Source organism: Hydra vulgaris, chromosome 11 (genome assembly GCF_038396675.1).
Source record: "Hydra vulgaris chromosome 11, alternate assembly HydraT2T_AEP".
Classification (NCBI taxonomy): Eukaryota; Metazoa; Cnidaria; class Hydrozoa; order Anthoathecata; family Hydridae; genus Hydra; species Hydra vulgaris.
In genome coordinates, this window is record NC_088930.1 from 35,878,382 (window position 1) to 35,902,435 (window position 24,054).

The window sequence follows — 24,054 nt, forward strand, 5'->3', positions numbered from 1 at the left end:
TTACACTAAACAAAATCGCGGTTCCGACTCCGCTACAAATGTCACAACTCCGACTCTACGACTCCAACTCTACAGCTCAGCGTCTAAGATAAAAAAATCAAAATAAAATAAAAAAATGTTTTTATTCTAAAACTTATTTCTTGGTTTTTAGTGAATGATTAGAAGTAGAAAGTTTCAGTAACGAAACAATCTAATAATCATTTTTAACAATAGACACCAGCCAAGTTGTCTATCAACAAATAATATCACAACAACAACATCACATCAACAAACACACCGACCCTGTGGCACTAAACACTCCTAATTCACACTAATGTCACTAAGTGATAGGTTAACTTTTAACCAAAGTTAATGATCATCCTGAATAGCTCAAGGGTGGCTCTATTTACACATGGAATAAGAAATATATAGGGTTTGAATCATCCTGTTTTAGAACTGACTTGCTAACTGTCGTTACAGAAAGGTTCTAAATAGCATTAGATAGAGGTGATGAGGCTCTGGATTCTACTGCTCTGGATAACAAAGGCTTTCGATAAAGTCTGCGATGATGGACTTACTCATAAGCTCTCTTCATATGTTGTATCTGGCCAAGTCTTTACAATGTCTTCGTAACGCTATTGATTTTCCTAAATTGATGAATAGCAACAATGTTACTATGTCTTCTACATCGTCTTGGTTTATCTCTTCCTACTGATCTCTCATAAAAACCTAAGATACAAACCATTGTAATGTTAGTATTTGTATACAATTATATAGTATTCTATTGTTCCTTAGTGCTCCAAAAATTCTTATTCATCTAGTTTTTTTCATCAAACATCAGTTCTTTAGAATTTGCTCCATTCATCTATTCTTCCTGATTCATATCATTTGCAATCTTTCAAATTGTCTGTTAATTATTATCTAGCTATATAAACTTCTTTTTGGCTCTTTCAGTAACTTCTAACTCTAAAAATGGTTGCTTATAGCCTTTTTGGAAATAAAGATGTTTAAAAAGAAAAAAATCAATCTTGCATGACTTAACAAAAGATTTTTTAAGCTCTGATTTCTCTTTTAATGATACTTATTTACTGACATTGTTGGTTTGTTACCTTCTAATGCTTGTTTTACCCGTACTTCTATTGTTCCAAATCAAATTTGTTTCTGATTTAAACTAAGAAATTGCTAATGATGATTTTTCGTGCTCTGTTACCCCAATTTCTATTGTATACATTCCTTTAGGAAACGGTTTTAAAATTTCTTCTTAAAACGTAATTTAATGAAGAGAATCTCCCAGTTTCCAATTTGGATAAAAAAAACTACCTAAATTATCTGGTGATTAGCTCTATCAAATAAAGAAATATAAACGGAGAATCAATAAGCTGAAATTGCAAAATAGACAAATTAATAGATGTAATAAATATAAAAGAAAATATCAAACAATATTGTCAAAATAAAATGTTTAAAGTCTCAACAAAAAAGAAGTTAGAAAGAACTGTAGGATTAACCAATTGTTGCAAATAAACTTTAGATTGGAAAAATAAATTAATTTGGCTAAAAAGCGTTCACAATCAGATCGACAAAAAGCATGGTACTTATAGAAAAAAATTGAAAACACTGTTTTGAAAACATATGATGAAACGAATTATTAAATCTTATAGGAAAGTTTGAATTACTTTAAAAATCTTTCAAAAGAGCTGAAGAAAAGAGTTAATACTTTTGAAAAAAATTGACGTTTTTGAAGGAGATATAATGATGAAATTCGTTCGGTATATAACGACCTTTTAAGTAAAAAATTTTCTGTTAATAATGTTGAATCTGTTATCAGAATTGTACTACAAAAAATAGCTGGAATAGCAAAAAAATCTTTGGATGCTGAAGTTTTAGTGAAATGAACTTTTTATCTAAAGTAAAAGGCAAAATTTTCGAAGTATAATTTTAGGAAGGTTGGTTGTTTTCAAGTCACAACATCATCTGGTAGCTACACGTTTGTGATAGAAGATATGTTTTCGGGCGAGGCTTAATTTGATTTCGGTGAGCTGAAAAATTTACTCACTTATATGTCTCAGATATTTTCACCTGAAAAGGAGAACTACGAGGATGATCTTTTTCTGGAACAATCCAGACAAAACTTTTTAATTGACTGATAAACTCTGCCAATTTCTCGAAAAATCATTACAACTTGTACATTTGCTGCAAAATAGATTGCTTTACTTTACTTTTCTGTATAATTTTATAAGTTTTTGAAGACTGAAAATTTTTCTTCTAACGGGTGATGCGGAAGTTATCGGACAAAATAAAAACGTCAATAACTTATTTAGAAATAAAAAAACAAACTACTATTATATTTTTTTAAATAAAGCATTTATCTTTTAATAAAAATATATTATTTTTTATATGAAAAAAAACCACCATCTGCAATTAATCTCAATTTTGCTCTGACGCCTTTTATATGCGACTGTAAAAAGTTTAAATCAATTTCTTGTAGTTTTAGTTTAATGCGATCAATCATAACTTGCTCTGTTGAAGCTTGCCAATCTCCCTCGTAAACCTTCTGTGCCAAATGTCCCCAAAAATTTTTAATTGGTCGTGCTTGAGGCACATTTGGGGGATTGGATTCTTTATCGACGTAATAGACATATTGGTCCAACCAATTTAGAGAAGTTTTAGAATAATAAGATCTTGCTAAATCTGGCCAAAATAAATAGTTAAAGTCTCCATGACACTTGTGAATAAATGGAAGAAGTCGTTTTTCTAAACATTCATTAATATAGATTGATGAATTGATCGCCACAGCCTTGGAAGTGCGAAATAATGGCTCGGACATACCACGGTCAGATATGGCTATCCACATTAATAATTTTTTTGGAAATTTCTCTTTTCCTATAAAACGAACACTTTCTGGGCATGTCTTTTTGTTGTTTGTGTAGTATCCTGAATTTCCAGGCATGTTGTCCCCTGCAAAACAAAAGTATTTTTCGTCATCGATGACTAGAAACGATTTTGTGTTATAGAGTTGGTTACCTAGTTTCCAGCTTCTTTTCTTTGCGTTTATTTATTGTTCTATAGTGTATTTTGGAGTCTTTTCACGTTTTCTATATTTAATATTCATTTTTTTTAACTGACGACCATTTGTCGATTGATTTACACCGAATTTAATACCTATTTTTCTCTGACTGACCCCTTTTTGATTGTTGACAAGTCTCGTTTTTTTCGGCTTTCTTTTCTCTAGTCCAGGATGTCGGACGACCGGGGTGCTTTCTATCAGAAAACGATTGAACAGTTTTAAGTCTTTTTAGGTTATCATATATTGTACTTCGAGCAAATCATTCCTTTTCAAAATGATTTACGATTTTTTTATTTTTTATATTAGGTTTATTTACAAAAAACATTTTTAGTCGCTTTCGAAAAGATTCTCGTTCAGCTGCATTTAATCTCATTTTAAATAATTGTGTTTCAAATAATAAAGTTTATATTTTATAGAACGTTTATGCCCACGCATAGAACCACAAAAACTAATTATTATGCTCAAATAATGAAATTAGGATTTGTCCGATAACTTCCGCATCACCCGTTATACACAACTTTTATAGTAACATAACAGTTTTAATTTATAGCAAAATCCATTACGCTTATCTAGATTGTTCTCAAGAATCAATCTAGAACCACACTCAAGTCATTTACCAATATAAGCTATAATATAATATAAAAATCTGCTATAATATCTATAAGGTCTAGAAATTTTTTTAAAACTTGAAGAGGTAACATTTTTGTTTAATGATAACAACTGTTTCTTTGGTTGGTCTATAGTGTGTTGGTTACCACAAAACTTCATTTTATGTTTTGAAAGAGTTGATCAAGGCATACTTTTTTTTTCTGCTTTAAAAACAAACTTTATTTGAAAAAAACAACAATAGCAAAAATCAAATGAATACTATAACTTGGTTGATTGTAAAAACTGCAAATAAGGAACTCTCATTTCACGTGATAAAAATGTTGTTTTAAAGTATGGATTTTTAATAAGTATTGCCTTACTTTTTCAGCTAAAATATTATTTATTACACCTTGATTATGCAAGTTTTCCAGCTTGAAATGAGGGTTGTTTTAACCTAAAAAGTTCATTACTATGGCTATGCTACTTTAATGAACACCACTAATATATTTGAATTTATTATACTTTTTTGCATAAAAAAAACTAAACTTTTTTTAGATTTTTGACAACAAATGGTGATATGAACCACTTTAATTTTAATTTAACTTTTGCGTTATGGGTGATTGTGTGACGCGCAATACGTGTTCAATTATCTCCAATTATTATTTTTTTTTTTGCTGCAGTATGGGGTTATCCATAAAGTACATACGCTTTTATTTCGACCCTCCCTCTTTTCCTCCGCATTTTGCTGTATGTTTTTTAAAGACCACCTCCCAAAAAATACCTATGCTTTTAACCTACCTACCCAACATATTATGATATTTTTTTTTAAATTAGTGTCTCCTTACTTTTATAATTGACCACCTACCCCCCATCTCATATACGCCATTTGCAGACCCCTTCTTCCCCATCCGAGCGTACGTACTTTACGGACGATGCCTAACTTTATTTTCTCAATATTGCGACTGCTGTTCCTCAAATCCAGAAACAAATTCAGAGGGAATGCAGTTCACATTTTCTAAGGCTTTTTTATTACTGTATTTTTAAAAAGGAAAACAATCTACCTTCAAGAAGTTGACAATGATTGTTGCGGTAACGTTTTAATGTCATGGTGACGTTTTACATTAAATTTTCTCTTAACATTTTAATTTTGATAGCTACTTATGTCCGTTGATGAAATTCATTTTAAATCCAAATTAATAATGACTCAATTTAATCTTCTGTTCATTTATGTGGCTTAACTTTGTTGATAAAATATGAACTTCCATTGGAAATTTAATTGAATAATGTTTTACTGAATGTAAACAAGCTTGGTGATATAAATGTTGACGCGGATTTAACTTAATGACAGACTTTTAGGTAAAATAAACATACAACACAATAATTTTTCCTCAGTATTCTTAACTCATAGAAATATAATATTAGTTAAGTAAACTTCATATTTAAAAAGAACTTTTTTAAGCAGTGAGTTTATGTCGTACGCTAAAAGCTTACATGGTGCACCTTTAAAAGCTTACATGGTGCATATGCATTTGGAATTTACAATTTATCAATTAAATATTACAAACTCTCAATTAAGTTTTACAATTTCTTAATTACATTATGTTTTTCTTAGTTAAATATTTATCAAATAAATTTATTTATCATTTATGTTCTCAGTTACATCTTGAAAAGGTGTAGGTGCTTCAATTGTTTTTTACTAGTTTGACGTCATTATTTAGACGTCGCCCAGTGGAGACAAATAAAAACATTAACTAATAAAAATAAAAACTTGCTACTAATGAATAATTGCTCATTTTTGTTCAAATAGTAAAGTTATCATAGTTAAGACACAATCTCATAACCAACAAAACCGTGCTCAGTTAGCTTGCATCATCCCATCCATTTTTGTTATGAACTTTTTCATACTTAGAAGTTTGATTAAAATATTTATTCGAATAATAAGCTGACTGAGGTCAAAGACAACTATAAAGGGTTACTAACCAATTTCTAACAGAACTTGTCTCAGATCGAATCCGCAAGGTGCTTAAAGGCATTCTTTGATGATTTCAATAAATTTGCCCTATGCAATTTATTTAAATTTATTTAAGATAATAAAATTAAGAATTTAGTATGACTGTCATTTACTCAAATGTGTTGTCAATAAAATCAAAAAATAAAAAAAAAAAACATTACATCAAGTATATGGTAAATAAAAAAAAAAGTTATTAATGACAAATGCAAATGCTGCAAAAACTTTTCATTGTACATAAAGTATATGATACGACATATTAAAGTAAATAAAAACTAATAATGTTGCATCAACTTGTTGTACACGAGGTCAAAAAACAAAACAATAAGACGGTACAAAATCACAATATGTAAAAAAAAATCACATTTAATTACTACCATAAGCCATATGCCATTAATATACCAAATTATAATATGATTGAATTATGTATAATATTACGTGTAATTTGTTCCATAAGACTACTGTATGACATAAATAGAAATTTCAGAAATGTTTGAAGTTACGAATTGGCATTTATTGGGGGACTTTTTTGGGCAATCTTCAATAATTTTTTTCAATTTGTTACTGACAATTTTTTTTGCATCGATTCAGCCATTGCTTAGAAACAACTTTTTATGATATACTCATAGTCAGAACTTATTCCTGGTTACGTAATTTACTTTCCCACTATTACTATTTTTCTGAACCTAAAACAGTTAAACAAGCCAAAACTAAAATGTGATCAATTTAGATATAAAAAAAATGTCTTTAAAAATATCAACAGATGGCCTTTTTATTGAGAAAAAGGCAAACCTAACTTATTCGAAAGTTACAGAGGAGGAGGGTGTTATATTTAAAATATTTGTTATAAATAATAAGCCTATACATAAAACTAATGCCACTGAACTGCTCATTTTTAGTACATATGGGACATTTCAATACAATCAAACAACAAGTTAGTAAATTCGTAAATTTGGCTACGAGTTTTGTTTCAACTTTAATTAAAAAATATACTTAAACAATCATAATATGCATATAAAGTTTCTTATTGTGAATTAGATTGTATAAAAATATTATACTTACACTTACTGTTGCGCTGTGAAAAAATATAAAGTTTGAAACATATAAGTGATTATTTTTCAGCACCAATGTAATAGGACAGCAGAACATTACTTGAAAATATTTGGAAATGGTATAATGATTAAAATTACTGTGTTTATATTTGCAGAAAAAAATATAAAAAATACCAAATATTTTAAAAATGTATATACACATTTTAAAATACTTTTTTTTTCCTGGCCCAAAGTTACCCCAAGAGGTGACTTTAGGCCAGGAAAAAGTTACCCTTTGAAGGTAGCTAAAATGCTTACTAAGAACAGAAAGCAATACAGCATTTAATAAATATTTTTTTACCTAAATAAAAGAATATGGAGAAATTCTAAGGTCCACGTATGTTTGACAAAAACATGTTGGCTGGTTTATTTATTTGAAACGTCACGAACACATTTAGAAACATCTTTTCAAAGTTTTTTAAATGATACTAAACAATGTTATTTTTGTTTTACATATGACGTGTAACATTTCCACTGAAGCCTAATAATGAGAAAATAAATTCATTAGATTTTTTTCATTATACTTTTTTGTAGTAATATCAATGATTCAGTATAAGTATTTATCAACAGTTCGGTATGCATTACCGAAGTTCTGTAATCTTAAAAAAGAAGAAATTGCCATCATTCTTCAATTGCATAATCAGGAAAAAAATACTTGGGACATAGGAAAGGAAATTAAATAATACCATTTGACGCTAGCAAGTTGGCTGAAACGGTATTTGGCAGAACCTGAACACAAGACCCCCATCAGGGGAAAAACGTTTGGAAGACCAAGGAAAACAACTAGGAGTGCAAATAAAATTGTAAAATGTGCAGTAGTTAATAATCCTTTTATTTCTGCACGCCAATTAAAGTTTAAGATTGCTTAAAAACGTCTCCATTAGATCATTGCAACATAGGCTGCAAAAAGAGCTCAGGTTGCTTTTGCGCCGTTGTGTCAAAAAACCTCTCATCACAGCCGCCATGAGAAAGAAATAATTTAATTTTGCTAAAATTTACGTGCGTGGGACATTGCCGATTGGAAAAAAGAAGTGTTTAGCAATGAGTTAAAGTTTGCAACGTTTTCAAGTTGTCTAATAAGCATGTGTTGGCCCATAGGCAGCAACCGCTGCGGTTGACTATGAAACATTTCCCTGGTATCATGGTTTGGGGATGTTTTTCTGCAGTTGGACGCGGGGGACATTATTTTTTCCTCCAAATGTAACAATGACTGAAGATCTTTATATTAAAGTCCTTAATGACCATCTTCTGCAATTTATGCCGTTCCATGGAATCACTACTTTTTGCGGCTGCTGTATATCTTTATCAGCAAAAAACCTAATAGATTGATCATTTGCAAATAAGTTTGTAGTACGTTGTTACTTATTATCAACCAACCCATTCATTATTTTAAGGATTCTGTAAAATTTTCTGTTATTTGTTGCCCGACGCAAAACTGATGCAATCACATAAAGATTATAATGTTAACTTAAGCATTAAAAAAACGTCCAAAAAAAATTGTCATACGCCAATTTGATGTTAAAACTTTCATAGAAAAATATGCTGCGCTTAAATCAGATGAAATGCTCTTATTTATTATCTGCCTCGCAGATAATAAATAAGAGCATGAGTTTGCTAGTGCGCTTGAACCTCAAAAAGTACTTTAGTTGATAATTAAATCTCCAAGGTTTATAGGATTAATAAATTTTTCTTTATATTGTTCAAAAACTTAGGTTTTCAAAGTGTTTAATTGTATTATTTTATAAGAAATAAATTAGGAGTTTCTCGAAACGTTTTATGAAGCAAATTATACGTATTACTACATATAATTCAGTAATATTGTAATTTGATATATTATTAGCATATGCCTGGTGGTAATATTTAAATTTGATATTTTTCAACCTTGAAATTTTGCACCGTCCTATTGTTTTGTTGACCTAGTGTAGAGAAAGATGTTGCGGCATTATTAGTTTTTATTTACTTACTTTAATATGCTATTGTCATATACTTTGTATAATATAAAATGTTGTTGTTGTATTTGTAACTTGGCATTAATTAATTAATTAAAAAAAAAAAGAATATGCAAGTATTATATACATGATGTAATGTTTTACTCTTTACTTGATGTAATGTTTTAATTAATGTTTTAAGAATATGCTAGCATTATATACTTAATGTTGGACTTAAATTTATAAGGTTATGTTTTGTAAATTTGTCAGGGTGAAATGAAACGTGATTTTAAAAGTGTTTCTATTATCTAATATTAACTTAAATTAAATGAATCTTTTCTTTTTTTTGCTGCACCTTTGCTATGTAGGCCTAAATAACCAAGTTGTTTTTTAGAGTCACTGCTAATATGCCGCAAATATAAAAGATGTTATGACAGGGTATAAAAAGCAAAGGAAATTAAAACTCAGCAACAGACTTTTACCATTGACAGCAGCTTCACAGATGTGTAGTATGAGATTTTAAGTGTGAGATTAGATCGAACAAGTACTCCTAACACGAGAATAAAAAAAAAGAAGTGCTCTATGGAAAAAGTCTTAGTAAAATAGACCTTCATGACTTTGATAAAAAAGTAGATCCGCAAACTTCCACTGCTAATGCAATAATTGTTATAGCAATAAAAGTTAGCAATAATACAAATTTTTAACCAGTTCAGTCGTAGTCAAAAAAATCCAGTAAAATTAAAAAAATAAATTATTCATCGTCAAACAATGGTGACTTTTTTCAGAATAGCAATATATTATTAATTATTTTTTTCTAATTCAGAAAAAGCTATTGACTTTGATATCGCTTATGCAAACCCTTCAAACGCATTATCCCGGGTAACTATATGGTGATCAAAGTTTATGGTAAAATTTGATCACCATATTTCCTTCAAATGTTACATTTTAAAATTGAACTAGCTTAAAAATAACGGTTTTTAAAGAACATATATAAAACATATATAAAACATATATGAAGTGAGTGTCGCAAACAAACAATGATTGACGAAGAAACTTTGATCTCCAGAAAAAATGGTATTCAACTAGTCCTCAATGTGATTTAAAAAGTCCTCGTCAATACTGAAATAAAAACTCCTTTTAAAACCATCCTTCAGTTTACCCGTATAACAACTGATACCAGAATTTACTAAAATTTTTCTAAAGTACCTTTATATGTTATTTTATACTATTTATGGTTTATATGAGATTAACAGAACATTTTTTTTAATTCAACTTACCTAAAGTTTAAACGGAAAGATACATGATCTTAAAGACCTATTTTTACTCACCCAATTTTGCAGGGTGAGTAGAAACAGGGGGTTATTTGCGTTCTTTTGTTTTTTAATAAATGTAGCAAGCAACATTTTACCGCAAAGTATTATTACCTGACAGCAGCACTACAGCCCTAAGTTTTGGGTTAATTTTTTTTACTTATGTTGGATAGGAAAATTTTTAATTTCCACTTCAAAAGTGTTTCTACTCACTTCAATGGGTTACTCCCCTTCTCATGGCATTATATTTATTTTATAACGACACAACTAGAAATATCATAAAATTCTAAGCCTTTTCAGATTGTAACAGAAATATTACGTTAAAGAGTTCTTCTTCCGTAAGTCAATGATTGTTCATTACATTCATATTATTATATTTTATGAAGTTTCAGGTTTTACTGTACTGGGTTCTACTTTTAATGTTTAGTTATAACCTGCATTAACAAAATACTGATTAAGTTTTTCTACTTATAAACTTAACAAAAATTAACTTATTGTTTGTCTTGGTTTCTTACCTTACATAACATAAGGCTGTTATTTCATTAATAAAGCGAGACACTAACTTTTATCAGTAAAGCAAGAAATCAACCTTCATTTTTTCGCCAAATTATTTTTTAAGTAAAAAGTTTGGAGATTTTGAAATCTCTTCATTAGTTTAATTTTGATTATTTAAGTTTTTTCTTTTATAACATGCTTGTTTGTAAACAGAGGAAATAAATTTCTGCTCAACTTTTTTTCAGAATTCTTTTTTAAAAATTTAAACCTTTTCGAACAGTCAAACTTAAGAACAAACTTTTTTTGAGAATTCAAAAAAGTTAAAGTTTAAAAAACTTTAACTTTTTTGAAAAACCATCAAACACTTTAAACTAAAGTTTAACGTGTTTGATGGTTTAAGGTTCGTTTTTTATAAGAATCGGGCAAAGTTAGCAACTTGAAATAGTTGAGTTATTGGGTTTTCTTGTGAACTTCAGGGATATTTCAAATCATTTTATAAGAAAAACCTAAAAATTTGCAACCGTAATTCAAAGCTGTTCAAAAGTTATTGCGGTTTGAAGTTTCATAAAACGCTGACGTTTTAAAGTCAAGATTTTATGAAGCTTGATCATTTTGTAAAGCTATCCATGTTTGGATGTAACAACTTCAAATAAAATGAATACTAAGATAAAGTTTATATCAATTTTGAGATGCCAAAGAGGTACTGACTTTTTTTTTTTGAAAATGGTTTATACACATATACTTTCTATAAATTAAAAGACTTCAATAGGTGGTTTTGCCTAAATGAAGATATATTCAAAATGACTTTTGACAGAAAAAAAATATTGTTGCCCAGTGGGAATGCGTCGTACGAGGAACGTCTGTCGGACGTCTTCCGGACGTCTGGACCTCCAGGAAACGTCAAACGGACGACCTTTGGACGACACCTGCCCACATGATAGAATAGGTAGCTATTAACATATAAAATTTTTCAATTTTGGTTATTGTTTAATGCATGAAATTTATTTATTCATGATCCCTGAATTCAAATCTTATTTTAGCTATAAAAATAGTAGATTTATGATTTTAATTGAATTATTTAAAACATTTAAAAAATAAAAATAAAAATCCTTATTTTTTTATTAGTGTACATATTATTATGATATTTATAATACCATTTTAATAATACATTTTTAATGTTATGTATAATTTAACAATATACATATTTAATATAATAGTCTGCTATTTTTACAATGCAACTCATGTAAAATCCCGAATAACGTATTCTTATTTTATTATGTAAGTTGTGAAAAGCGTAGGAACAGTTTTTGGCGTTTACGAGGTTTATGATTTATATAAATCTACAAATATTCTTTACTAGTTGCTTTTGCAATGTCTAATAATTAGTATTATTTATAAATATGTTAAGTGTTTTTTTAATGATATTTTTATGTTTGTGGATTGTTATGTAATATAAATTTACATGAAATTTGTAAAATGCAGAGTTTGAAGTGATAGAAGAGTTTGGTTTGAAGTGATAGAAGAGTTTGGTTTGAAGTGATAGAAGAGTTTGGTTTGAAGTGATAGAAGAGTTTGGTTTGAAGTGATAGAAGAGTTTGGTTTGAAGTGATAGAAGAGTTTGGTTTGAAGTGATAGAAGAGTTTGGTTTGAAGTGATAGAAGAGTTTGGTTTGAAGTGATTGAAGAGTTTGATTAATAAAAGAGTAATAGAGTTTGATTCAGAGTCGAATGTTGATTATACAAAATGCTGTTTGTTTTCTGAAGATTTATGTGGGGAGCATTAAAGATCAAGACTAACTGGATTATTTAAATGCGGCAAGTTAACACAAGTGTTTGCTGATGGGTTTACCGAAAAATATGAAGTGGAGTTGCGAATTCATGTAAAAACAAGTAATGAATAAGTTAAATGTGCTTTCCACAAACAATAGTATGACAGTATATACCAAAGCAATTCTTACTTCCATGCCGTAAAGTTTCTCCAACAAATAAGGAAATGACAAACAAAAAGATCTCCGAAAAGCAACTAGAGACCAGTTTAAAAATATTAACAAATGTTTTTCTGGTTCTTTTCCACTACCTGGTAAGCTGTGCAGAATTTACAGAAACAGCATGTTTCTAAATCACGACCAATTAGAGAATAATTCTACTTAAAACGCTTGAATTAGTTTCTCCAGAAAACTCCTTTTCTTCAGAAAGTGAATGAATTATCTTTTTCTATTCTTTTTAATGAATTATCTATTCTTTGAATGAATTATTTATCTTTTAATGAGTTATCTATATTTTTCTATTCTTTTTAATGAATTATCTATTCTTATCGACAAGCGCTCCAGATGTGAAATGGCATATTAGAAAAATACATATCAATGAAGCATCAGCTTCTACAATTAACTACAATAAAAGAAAGTTCAATGAAGCTGTAGATAACTTCAAAAAAATCTATTCTGAAAAAGGTGGACAATCTTTTAAGATTATGGATGACTCAACGCAACCATTATCAGTTATTCCAGATAATTAAATACTGCTCAATGAATTTTATCAAAACACACTAACATTTAGTCAAAAAGTAATTATTTTATCCGCAATACCACCACTAAAAAATTATTCAAAAGAATATTTCATGACAAATTTTAAATGTATCAAGTAAGATTATTTCATTGAACAGCACTTAAATATATATTTCTTTGTTCTCAAAAATATAGTTATCAAAGAAATAGTTAGCTACAGAGGCAAAAAAGTATCGACTGGTTCCTAATAAAAAAAAAAAAATAAGTCTTAAAAACTAACATTTACCAAAGTTAACTTATCAAAAAATGATAAGGACATTGGAAAAATTTTCCTTATTTATATATTTATATCTGGGCTTGTTCAAGGTTATTGGAAAATATGTTCAGTGCCGGTTTAACCCACGGACACACCGGACACGTGCTGGGAGGCTTCGGAGTTTAAGGGGCCAGAGCATCTAAGTGAAATTTTGAAATATGTATAATTTGAAGGAAAAAATATTATTAGCCTCTATCTTTAATTTCCTCTCATATCCCAAAGATTTTTAAACTTTGCAGTAACAACTCATACGACATATTGCAGGTTGGACGTTTTTTTTAAAGACATAAGTTCGAACATAATGGCGAAAAAAGAAACAAATTTAATGAATAAATCAAGCAAATACAAAAATAACAAATAGTTGTAGAAAAAAAATTATTTAAAGAGAATTAACAAAAAGAAAAACGTAACCAGGGCCTACGACACCGAGGGGACACTTGCCCCCCCCCCCTTTTTTTTTTTTTTTTTCTAAAGGAATTTTTTTTTTTTAGAAAATTCAAGATGTAGAGGACTTTTTTTAGAAATTGAAAATTGTGCTCCTCCACTTGAAAACCCGTGTTGTCGGCCATGGTAACGAAATTAAAAAAAGATAATGGAATGAAAGTTAAAAATAATTTAAGCAAAGTATGAAAGAGAATTACAATAACGTTATAAAAATATAAGGAAAAAAGATTTTCATGAATGGAATGTGTTTTGATGATTCAGAATGGAATTCGTTTCAGAATTTTTGATGATTCAGAAGGAAATTCGAATTCAACATGGAATGCGTTTTGATCAGTCTTGAAGTAAAGTGTTTCTAAACGTTTGTTTGTGTAGAATATTCTATATAATAACGTGTATTTGTTAGCCAAGCGTATCCTATGTTAAAATGTTTATGAATGTTAGTGGGCTTTATTTTTATTTTCAGTAATATTGTAGAAATACTATTTATTTACGACTTACTTTTCAGTTCGTTGTTTAAACTATTTGTATTTTTTATTTATTTTATATCTTTTTAATTTAGTTGCACAACTTAAATTTTTCATTAAAACGTTTACTATTTATGGTGCATTATATGAAAAAAAAGTAAACAAAAAAGAAATAATTCTAAACAAATATATTTTGCCGTAATAGAGAATGTAATTTTTAAATATACGCCACAGTTGAGGGGTTATTATTACTTTTTTTTTTTTATTAATGAGGCATTCATTAAAAATATCCGTTCATAAAAGTGGTATTTATCTTGAGCGATGTTAAGATTTAGTGTACGGATTATTTATTCATTTATAAATTTTAAGTATTAATATTATGATTTATAATATATTATTATAAATAATAAAGAATACTTATTAGAAAACTAAAAAGTAGCTGATGAAATAAAATGAGTGAGCGAGAAAGTCTAGATGAACGCCCAGGAAAGAGAAAATCTGGAGCTCGTCAAATAGAAGCAGAAGAAGGAAAAAAAAAAGGAGATGAACTCATTTTAAAATTACCAAAAATTATGAGCTTTTTCTATCCTATTCAACCAAAAGGTATAAATCATTTTTAATTTTTGTTATCTATATTTTGGTATTTTAATTTTTAAATTACTAGAAGGCAAATAAATCTAAAAAATTCTTAAATTTTAATAGGTCAGGAAAAATCTTTCCCTTTATGCAAATGAGTCCCTATCCAGTTCTTAATGAAACTCAAGATAAAAATGTCCACTTTGGCCCACGAGTCACAGGAAGTGTAGACACAAGAGCGCAATGAAAAACTTCGCAAACTTCATCGAGGTCATTCAGACCTGTTTATTAGGATGGAAAATAACGAAGGAAGGAAATTATTACGCGATTGGGTTCAGCTTTTAAAAATAAACAGAGGCATGTACTCTGTAACTTGCTATTTTTTTGGAAAAACGAAGAGCAGCTTATGTGAAAAAAGAGGATTTTGGAACTGACAACATCTTAAAACCTTCCTTAGTGAACATGAGCAGACCATGGAGCACTTTCATGCCATTGCCACATTCTTATTTCGAAGTGAAGCAGTCAATGGAGCGATAGATTTAGAGTTTACCAAGCAATATCAGACTGAAAAAGAGTATTGGACCCAAGTTCTACGACAAACAATCAAAGTTATTAAGCATCTCTCTTCTATGTTTGCGCGTAATATATAAAATATTTAAACACATAAGTTTAAACTAATAGTTATAAACACTTTAATTGAATCATATTTATTACGTGATATCATTTATCACGTGGTAATGCTGCTAAAATTTTTTTGAAAATGAAAATGATTAGATATTTTATTTATTGTTCATTCTCAGAGAATTTCATTCCGCGGATCAGACGGAAAACTATACAGTATTGAGCAAAATTTGATCCTTTCCTCGCCACTTGATAACTCATGGAAACAAAGGAAAGGAAGTACCTCGTACTTATCTAAAAACATTTGCGAAGAAATCCACTTGATAGCCGCCAAGGTTTTGTAATTTATATGTAATATGATCATCCTCAAGTAACATGTTGTGGTACACATTTTTATTTACTTCAAACATAGCTCCTTAGTTAGCAAAGTCAAATTTGCGAAATATTTCTCAATCATTGTTGATTCTATTACTAATGTGAAGCACATTGACTAACTCTGCTTTATTCTGCGTTATGTTTGTTTTATGTTATGTTATGTTTGTTTTACAAAACAGAAAAACAGTTGAACGGTTCTTAGCATTTATTCCCATGCATAATCATTTTGCAGTTTCCATGCTTAAAATTGTTTCAAAAAAGTTAGATTAACATTCAAAACTGCCGTGTCCAGTCATGCGACAATACTAGTTATATGTCTGGAATCTACTTTGGTTTACAAGCAAGAATTAAAGAAATCAACGTTCTTTCCTAATACATTCAACGAGCTGCTCACTCTTTGAACCTAGTAGGAGTGAGTGCTGCGGAATCCAACGGAGCTGTTAATAATTTCTTTAGCTTATTTCAAGAAATTTATAACTTCTTATCTGCATTAAAGCAAAGATGTGATGTCTTAAAGTCAAAGTTCTCTGCTGGAATACGTGTTATGGCTTCCAAGACTCTCTCACAAACTCATTGGTCAGCTCGTACTGGTGCTTGTTTAGCCATTGAAAAGAGTTATTTTATTTACAAGGTGACTAAGAGTTGTTTAGAAAATCAAATATAAGCATATTTTATTTTTGCGTGTGGATACTTATTAACAAGTATTTTCTATATAGGCGGCTCTTCTTGATCTTAACGACAATCCTTTTCAGAAAGCAAAAACAAGAGCAAAAGGCCTTCGGAATTTTGACTAAAATGGAACAACTTGAGACAATTATTTTAAAAATGTCATAATTGGTTACTTGCAGAATGTAGAGATGATTGAAAATCTAATTTAGAATAAACCAAAAACGAAGAGAAAGAAAAACTAAAATGCGATACTCTCAAAAGTATTGAATCTATATATTCTTGGATGAAGCATATTCTTCAATACGGTCAACAAAACAAAGCCAAAGCTATGAGCCAAAATAACAATGAGACCTGCTGTGGTGCCTTAAGTGATTAGTCTCAAAGAATACTTCCTGTTGAGTTCCGAGAAGGACAGAACATGGCCGCCGACACGGGTTTCGAAATGGAGGAGCACCATAGTCAATTTCTAAAAAAAGTCCTCTATATCTAAAATGTTTAAAAAAAAACAAACGGTTCTTTAGAAAAAAGGTGGGGATGGAGTTGAGAGGGGGAAATGCCCCCGTGGCCCCTCCGGTGTTGTTGGCCTATTTTTGGAAGAAAGGTCAATGAATATTAACTGATTTTTTTTACAAAAATGATGTTTGCGAATTAAAGAAAAGAGTACATAACACAATAATACAAAAAAGTGGTAAGGATGCAAGAGATAATTTGTGTGGCTGACCATGTAGTTAACCCGTTTAATCAAGATATTCCAAGAGTGAACGCATCGATGTCCAAGAGTGAAACAGATCTATAAAGTAATAAGAAGCTGGTAAAAATATATATACTGTTATTAAAATTATTTTTAAAAAACAAAAGTCTTGCTATTTAATTGCATATTAGGTGGAGGGAGTATTAATTTAGGCTCTTGCAATGTATGATGATATAGTTTGTTTTTTTACCCTCTACTAGATTTTATAAATCAATATCTGTTTTTATTTTAAAGTGTTATTCAGCTACTTCAGTTGCCGCAACTTTACTTTATATTTCCAAGGTGAAAGACATACGTCTCTTAAGATATGATTACAATGAGCCACAAAAAGGTAACGACCAATGTTATCGCAAAAGTGCTGTTGTAAAGAGATACATTATTGCGTATATTAACGCTGGGAATAGTTGTATGTCAGCCCAGGGTTTCAAGAGAGGAATTTTGTTTTTTGGATGTTCAAAAGATTCAAAAGTATCAGGTTGAAAATGACATGTTAAAATCAGGTAACGAGAGCAGGATGACGAATATTTGTTTAATCCATTCAATTTAATATAACGATAATGGAATGACGCTATAGAAACACTTTATTCGTGATAAAAATTAAAGTATTGTCATAAAAAAAAGGTAAAACAGTTCGGTTTTCAGGATTAAAGTTCGTTTCTTGTTTAACAGAGATAGAACCTTTCGACGGTGGAAAATTTTTTAGAGAAATCAAAAGAAAAGATAGGTGTCTCAATACTGGTGTCTACTGCAGTGAGTTGTCATATCTTTCTGATACTGAAGCTGACCTTTATAATCTGAAAACTTGAGACCATAATTCTTTGAATTAAAGTCTCAATTTTTCAGGTTTTTCTTATGAAATAATTTGAAGATACCCTGAAATTTTCATGAAAATTTAATAAATCAAATATTTCAGGCTGATTTTGTCTCATTCTTATAAAAAACAACTCTTAATTGACAGAAATACTAAAATATACTTTAGAAATATTAAAACTTCATTTACAGTATCTTATCAATAGTTCTGTAAAATCTATTCAAATAGATTTTACAGAACTATTGGTTGATTGAAGTGGGGTTTTTTATGTTACAAAGGTTTGTAGAAAGAGTTTATATGAAAGTCAAAATAGTAGTAATTTTTATTTTTCCAAAAAACTATTTGTTTTAAAAAGAATGTAATTAATTTGACGAGTTGACAAAAGATTACTTATGCATCAGTTTTTGTACAGTAAAGTTCTTTGTCTGAATACGTGTCGCTTTGCAGCTCTGACAACGCCAGGCTTTATAGGAAAGTATTGAAAGTTTTCTAAAAAAAGAATAAAAAACGCGATGTTAAAATATTAAATTAAATTTAAAGTCTTTTTTTATTTTGCTGCAAACTTATTTTGTAAACCGCATCATACGACAAACACACCATTTAACAGCCACATCATTTTGACAACAACCTCATTTTAACAACTAATTTTGTGCTAAGTTGGCACAACTAGTGTAAATTAATAAAAAAATTTAATCATATTTAAATACACTGACTAGCATTACTAATCTAATAGATTTTACTTAAATTATTTAATTACATAGATTTAAATTCTTTTTGACTTTAGATTTTTTAAGATAGCGTCACACTTAGGCAAAAACAGATAACTTTATAATTGAGCAAAATAAGTTTGGTTTGTTAAGTTAGGTTTTTTTTAGTCTATTTGCTAATAAACTATGTTTAGATTTTAAATCTATTTGCTTTTTGTGGTTTAGCTATATGTATGCTTGTCGCAATGAGTATCTACACTGAAACATTTCAGAAAATGATAGATGACGGTTATAAATGGGGGACAAGTTTTGCCGTTGGGTGGGCATACTTCTTTGTTAATTTACTCAGCACAATTATGGTATTTAGTCTTATCATGTTGTACAAAAGAGAGCAGTTTACTCCACTCATTGAAGAATGCACTGAACTGGCTAAAGAAGAAACATCTCAAAATGAACTGACTAAAGAAGACACAAAGCTTCAAAGCAATAAGATAATATAAAAAGTTTTGAAAACTTTTTTTTTTTTTAATAATCTTTATTTTCAATCAATAAATTTTTGTTATTTTCCGAAAGAAGATAAGAAAATTGAAATTTCAAAAAAGCCGCAAAAATGTATGAATAATTTGCATAGAAATTTTTGAACAAGTTTTTTATAATATATATGTATTTTTTTAACTAGTATTAAGTTTAAAAAATAGTCAACAGTTTGTCAAAAAAAGTTTTTGACGTTCATAATTATGAAATTAGTTAAGGGTTCAAAAACCAACTTAGAATTTTTGAAGTACACAACTAATTTAACAACTGTTGCTGTTGTTACTATTTGTAATTTTGCTGATGTTTTTGTTGAAGTTGTTGTTGCAATAGTTGTAACATTAAATTCTGCAAAGATGTTAATATTATTATGATTTGAATTTTTATTTCAAAACTATTTATGGGAGCTTCAATAAAAATTTTTTATTTAAATTTACACGTAAAAAGTTTTAAAATTAAAAATATATACATATTTTTAAATTTAAAAATATATATATATAAAATTATAGAAAAAAAAACTTGGAACAACGGACTTTATTCATTTTTACTTAAAGAATGTCAACTTTTTATCATATCTAAAATAATATTTTTGTAATAAAATGACTGTTATTTTTTAAATTTACATTTAATTTTTTTTTTGCTTCATTTGAGACCCTTTAAAGAAGTTTGTTTTTATAATTCTAGGGAAATGTTCAAGGGCCTTGGTCCACCCTTAAAAGTACTTTTTGTTATAAAACTTTTAAATCCAGTTTTATTTTGTTATATAGAACACATTTAGAAGTGAGAATAGATTTTAAATAAAAATTTTTCAAGTGAAATTGTGATGGTATTTATATCTATATCTGTATCTCTCTCTCTCTATAAGCCCCTTTCTTTAAATTTTATGAAATTTAATATCATGTTTTGCTTTATAAATAACAAACACCTAACGTAAAATAAACCAACAAACACCTTTTTTGTAAAATTTGCTAGCTAAATGAAAAAGTTGACGGAAGGAAATTAATGAAAAAATTTGAAATAAAAAATTCTTTTACAGTAAATGTTCCGATTTCACTCCTGCGTTTATCATGTGCAACAGTAAGGGTCTATCCATTAACTATGTCAACAATTTTTTGGAAAATTTACCTCCCCTCTTTCCCTAGTCAACAACTTGTCAAACTTCCAGAGCCCCTTATAAAATTAATTCAACATTCGATTACCTCCCCTCCACCCTAAAAAAAAATCAAGTTTAAATAGAAACAAAAAAAGATTTTTTTAAATTGACTAGTTTACAAATAAAACAAAATATTGATTAAAGGTAAAATGGAAAAAATTTTTTTTTCGAATTTTAACTTATGAACATATTTCAAATAAATATAATCATTTAAAATTACAAATGCTTGCTATGAACAAAAACTGAATAAAAGTAAAAGGTACAGAAAAAACTATATATTAAACTTTAACTATTATTTCAAATTAAAACAACACTTTAATGTGCTGATCCTCTTTACTTAACCTTTAGACCTCATCCAATTTCACAGTAAAATCCAATTAGTTCTTATGAGTCTAGTACTAATAACAAAAAATGCATTTAACAAATTGTATAAACTATGTGTCGGCGACCTTTTGAGACGACCTATAGTTTAAACAATTTGTTAGATAAATTTTTTGTTATTAGTAAACTGCCAAAAAGTGCAATTTACAAAGTTTTTCATTTTTTGGAAGTAAAAGATTACTACATCTGTCCAACAACATCTGTGGAGCAGTGTAATATCATATGTACACTTTTGTCCAAGATCATCTGTATTTTCTTTTTACTCTAACAACATCTTTCCAATATCATCTGAAAGTTCAGCAACCCCTAATAAAATCTTTAGGAAGGTGTAACTACATCTGGTAATTTTTCTGCAAGTCCGATAACATCTGGAAGAATTTTCTCCAGATGTAGTTACATCTGAAAAAATTCCTTTATGCAACAACACCTGGTTAAAATAATGCATTAATAGTTAACTTTTAGTTCTAGATATAGTTATATCTGAAAAAATTTCTATATGTAACAACTGCTTCTTAAAATTTAATGCATCATGAGTTAATATTTTTTCCCAGATGTTGTTACACATGAAAAAATTCCTATATGTAACTTCATCTGGTTAAAATAATGCAATATTAATTAATAGTTTTTTAAATCAACAGATGCAGTTGCACAGATGATATTACACTTTGATTGTTTAAAAGATGTAGCTACATCTGCAGAATTTCCAAATGTAGTTGCACAGATGTTGTTATACATAGATAATTTAAAAGAGTTCATTTAATTAAATTTAATCTAAAAGTATTCATTTAATTTTTGCACAGATGTTGTTAGACATCAATGAAACTTCTGATGTTGTTGGACAAATGTTATTAGACATAGTAAAAACTGATGTTGTTACCTGACCCTTTTTAAAGAGCTAATAACACCTTTATTTGAATATTATATTAATATTTGCGCATAGAGCTTAAGAGCTGCATGTAGACATTGAAAGAACCACATGAGGCTTGCGAGCCCCAGGTTTTGATCCCTGGTATAAACGTTTAAATAATAGACGATGTACTTAAATAAATCTTTATTGTTTGTTCAGCAGACTAACAAAAAAAAATTTGAAAAAATAATAAAAAGTGTTAAGTTAAAGTCTCGTGTGTGCTTATTTAGTTCTGTATGTGTCGGGTTTTTTTAAAGCACAACACGTTTTTTAAAAAGTAGAAATATAAATAGCTTTATTAAAATACTGAAGGTTGAGCAAATATGTAACACAGGACTGAAAATACTGCTTAGTTTTACTTTTTTGAATAATTAAATAAGTTTAAAAAAGTAACTTGTCTTGACCTTTTTCCTCCCCTTGTTAAAAGTTGTCAAAAAATTATTAATAGGCGTAATAGACAGCCTGTAAGTTGCTCGGCTACTTCTATCAAAATAGACTACTGGCAATATAGACGTGCGTATTCAACACTAATAAAAAATCTTTTTTGAGCCATTATTAATTTAAGCAACATTTCGATCCACCTCTGCATTGTAAAAGAGCACACTAGAGTAGCCAAGGTTGTTTAACCAGTTTATATGATTTGGATAATGATCCAAATGTTCTGAACCATTGGACAATATTCTTTATCCATAATCTAACGTGTCTTGAAAATAATCAACAACTGTTTCCGGATAATAAGATATGGATAAGAATATTGCTAGTTTGTCACTAACCAATCACAACCATTCGGTTGTGATTGGCAAGTGACGAACTAGCAATATTCGTAACGATTAGGGTAGCAATTCGGCCACAAGGATTGCTAGCATAATAAGCTAGCAAAAGTTCATAATATATTTTTAAATTGTATTACTTATTCATATTTATGCCATACCCTACACTATTATTATTAGATATTATTTTTTTATTCATATATATTTATATATAAATATAGGTTATGCCTGGCCCGGCCCAACAACCTAAAACCCGGCCCAGCCCAACCTTAAAGATAACTTTTTTTTATTTGACTAAAACCTTCGTTTTTACAGAAGACATACATTTGTTTACCCTTTATTGGTTAAAGGTTTACAAATTTTCAAATAATATTTAAAAATCTGTAAATTTTTGATTTTTAGAATTTTTTTTACTAACTTTTCCTTTTTACATATAATGTAAAAGAAAGTATTTGTTAATAAAAAAATTATTTAAAGTGTCTATATTATAAAATTGTTGTGTTAGTGAAAAAATGTAGAAACCAAAAGTGCAGGTGTGTGGGTTTTATATAAAACTAAAAAAATCATTTAATTGTATCATCCTGAATATACTGAAACTAATAAATAAAGGACATTTGTGTAGAGTACAACAGAGACCAAATGGAACCTTCCGTTTACGCTACGCCATACTTTATGCGTCAGGAAACGCTAAGTATTAACAAGGTACTTGAGTGTTTAGCAAAAGTTAGAGCTCAGACTGTTTTTGAGAAAAACGGGTCAATTAAATTCAATCCATCTATTATTTTTTTAGGTGAAAGGAATCAGAAAGGTGATTTGCTTCGATTAAAAAGACTAAAAAAGCATGTTCATATAGACCAGTAAGAATATGTTACTATATTAAAATTGTGCAATGTCTTGTTGGTGCACCAGTAACCATTGAGAAAAAGTCTTTAAACTTAACGCAGCTACGTCGAAACAAGCATGTTGTCAAACAATAGCTACGAAGAAAGCAACCACGAATTGGAGATTGTGATGTTAATGCGGCTCCTCCTATTAGGTAAAAAATTACATACCGAGAGTGACTATGACAAAAATGAAAAAAAAAAAAAAGAGATTGTCTCAATGATCATTAAAAAATTAACGTAATCGCATCACTTAGGTAAAAAATTACTTTAACGGAACACATGAATTTGAATCAAGAGTTATCAAACTGTTACCCCAAGAAAAACTAGCTATTGATAGTTGCTCAGTTAACGGTGCAGATTTAACACTAAGTTCAGATGGTTGGTTGCTTAACCCATGATTACCTTTATTTGCTAATGGACTTAATCAAGGCTAAAAAGCGCAACCTAATTTACGTCCTACTTTCTTTTTTGGCTCAACGATTGCAAAAAAAACCCCGTTAATTTCTATTTATACCAAACAAAATTTTGTTTTTTAACTTGTGGTTATATCTTTTTTAATTTTTATTACATTATTAGCTTTATCTAAAACAACCGTATTGATAACTACTAAACTATAATATGCAGCTATCGAATCATTACAGACTTGTTGCAATGTTGCAGTTAGTTACAATAAAATAATAATAATATCACTAGCTAAAAAGCTGTTGTGTTTATACAAAACTATACAC

At 29.0% G+C, this 24,054-nt stretch overlaps 1 protein-coding gene across 1 annotated transcript in view; it reads left to right on the top strand.

The window, feature by feature from the left end:
• LOC105847625 (uncharacterized) overlaps positions 1–19,207 on the top strand; it is a 40,573-nt gene extending 21,366 nt beyond the window's left edge. The window contains exon 4 of the mRNA XM_065810926.1: positions 18,926–19,207. Within this exon, the coding sequence (XP_065666998.1) occupies positions 18,926–19,200 (275 nt within the window). The 3' untranslated portion in view covers positions 19,201–19,207. The remainder of the gene's footprint in view (positions 1–18,925) is intronic.
• Positions 19,208–24,054: the final 4,847 nt, after the last annotated feature.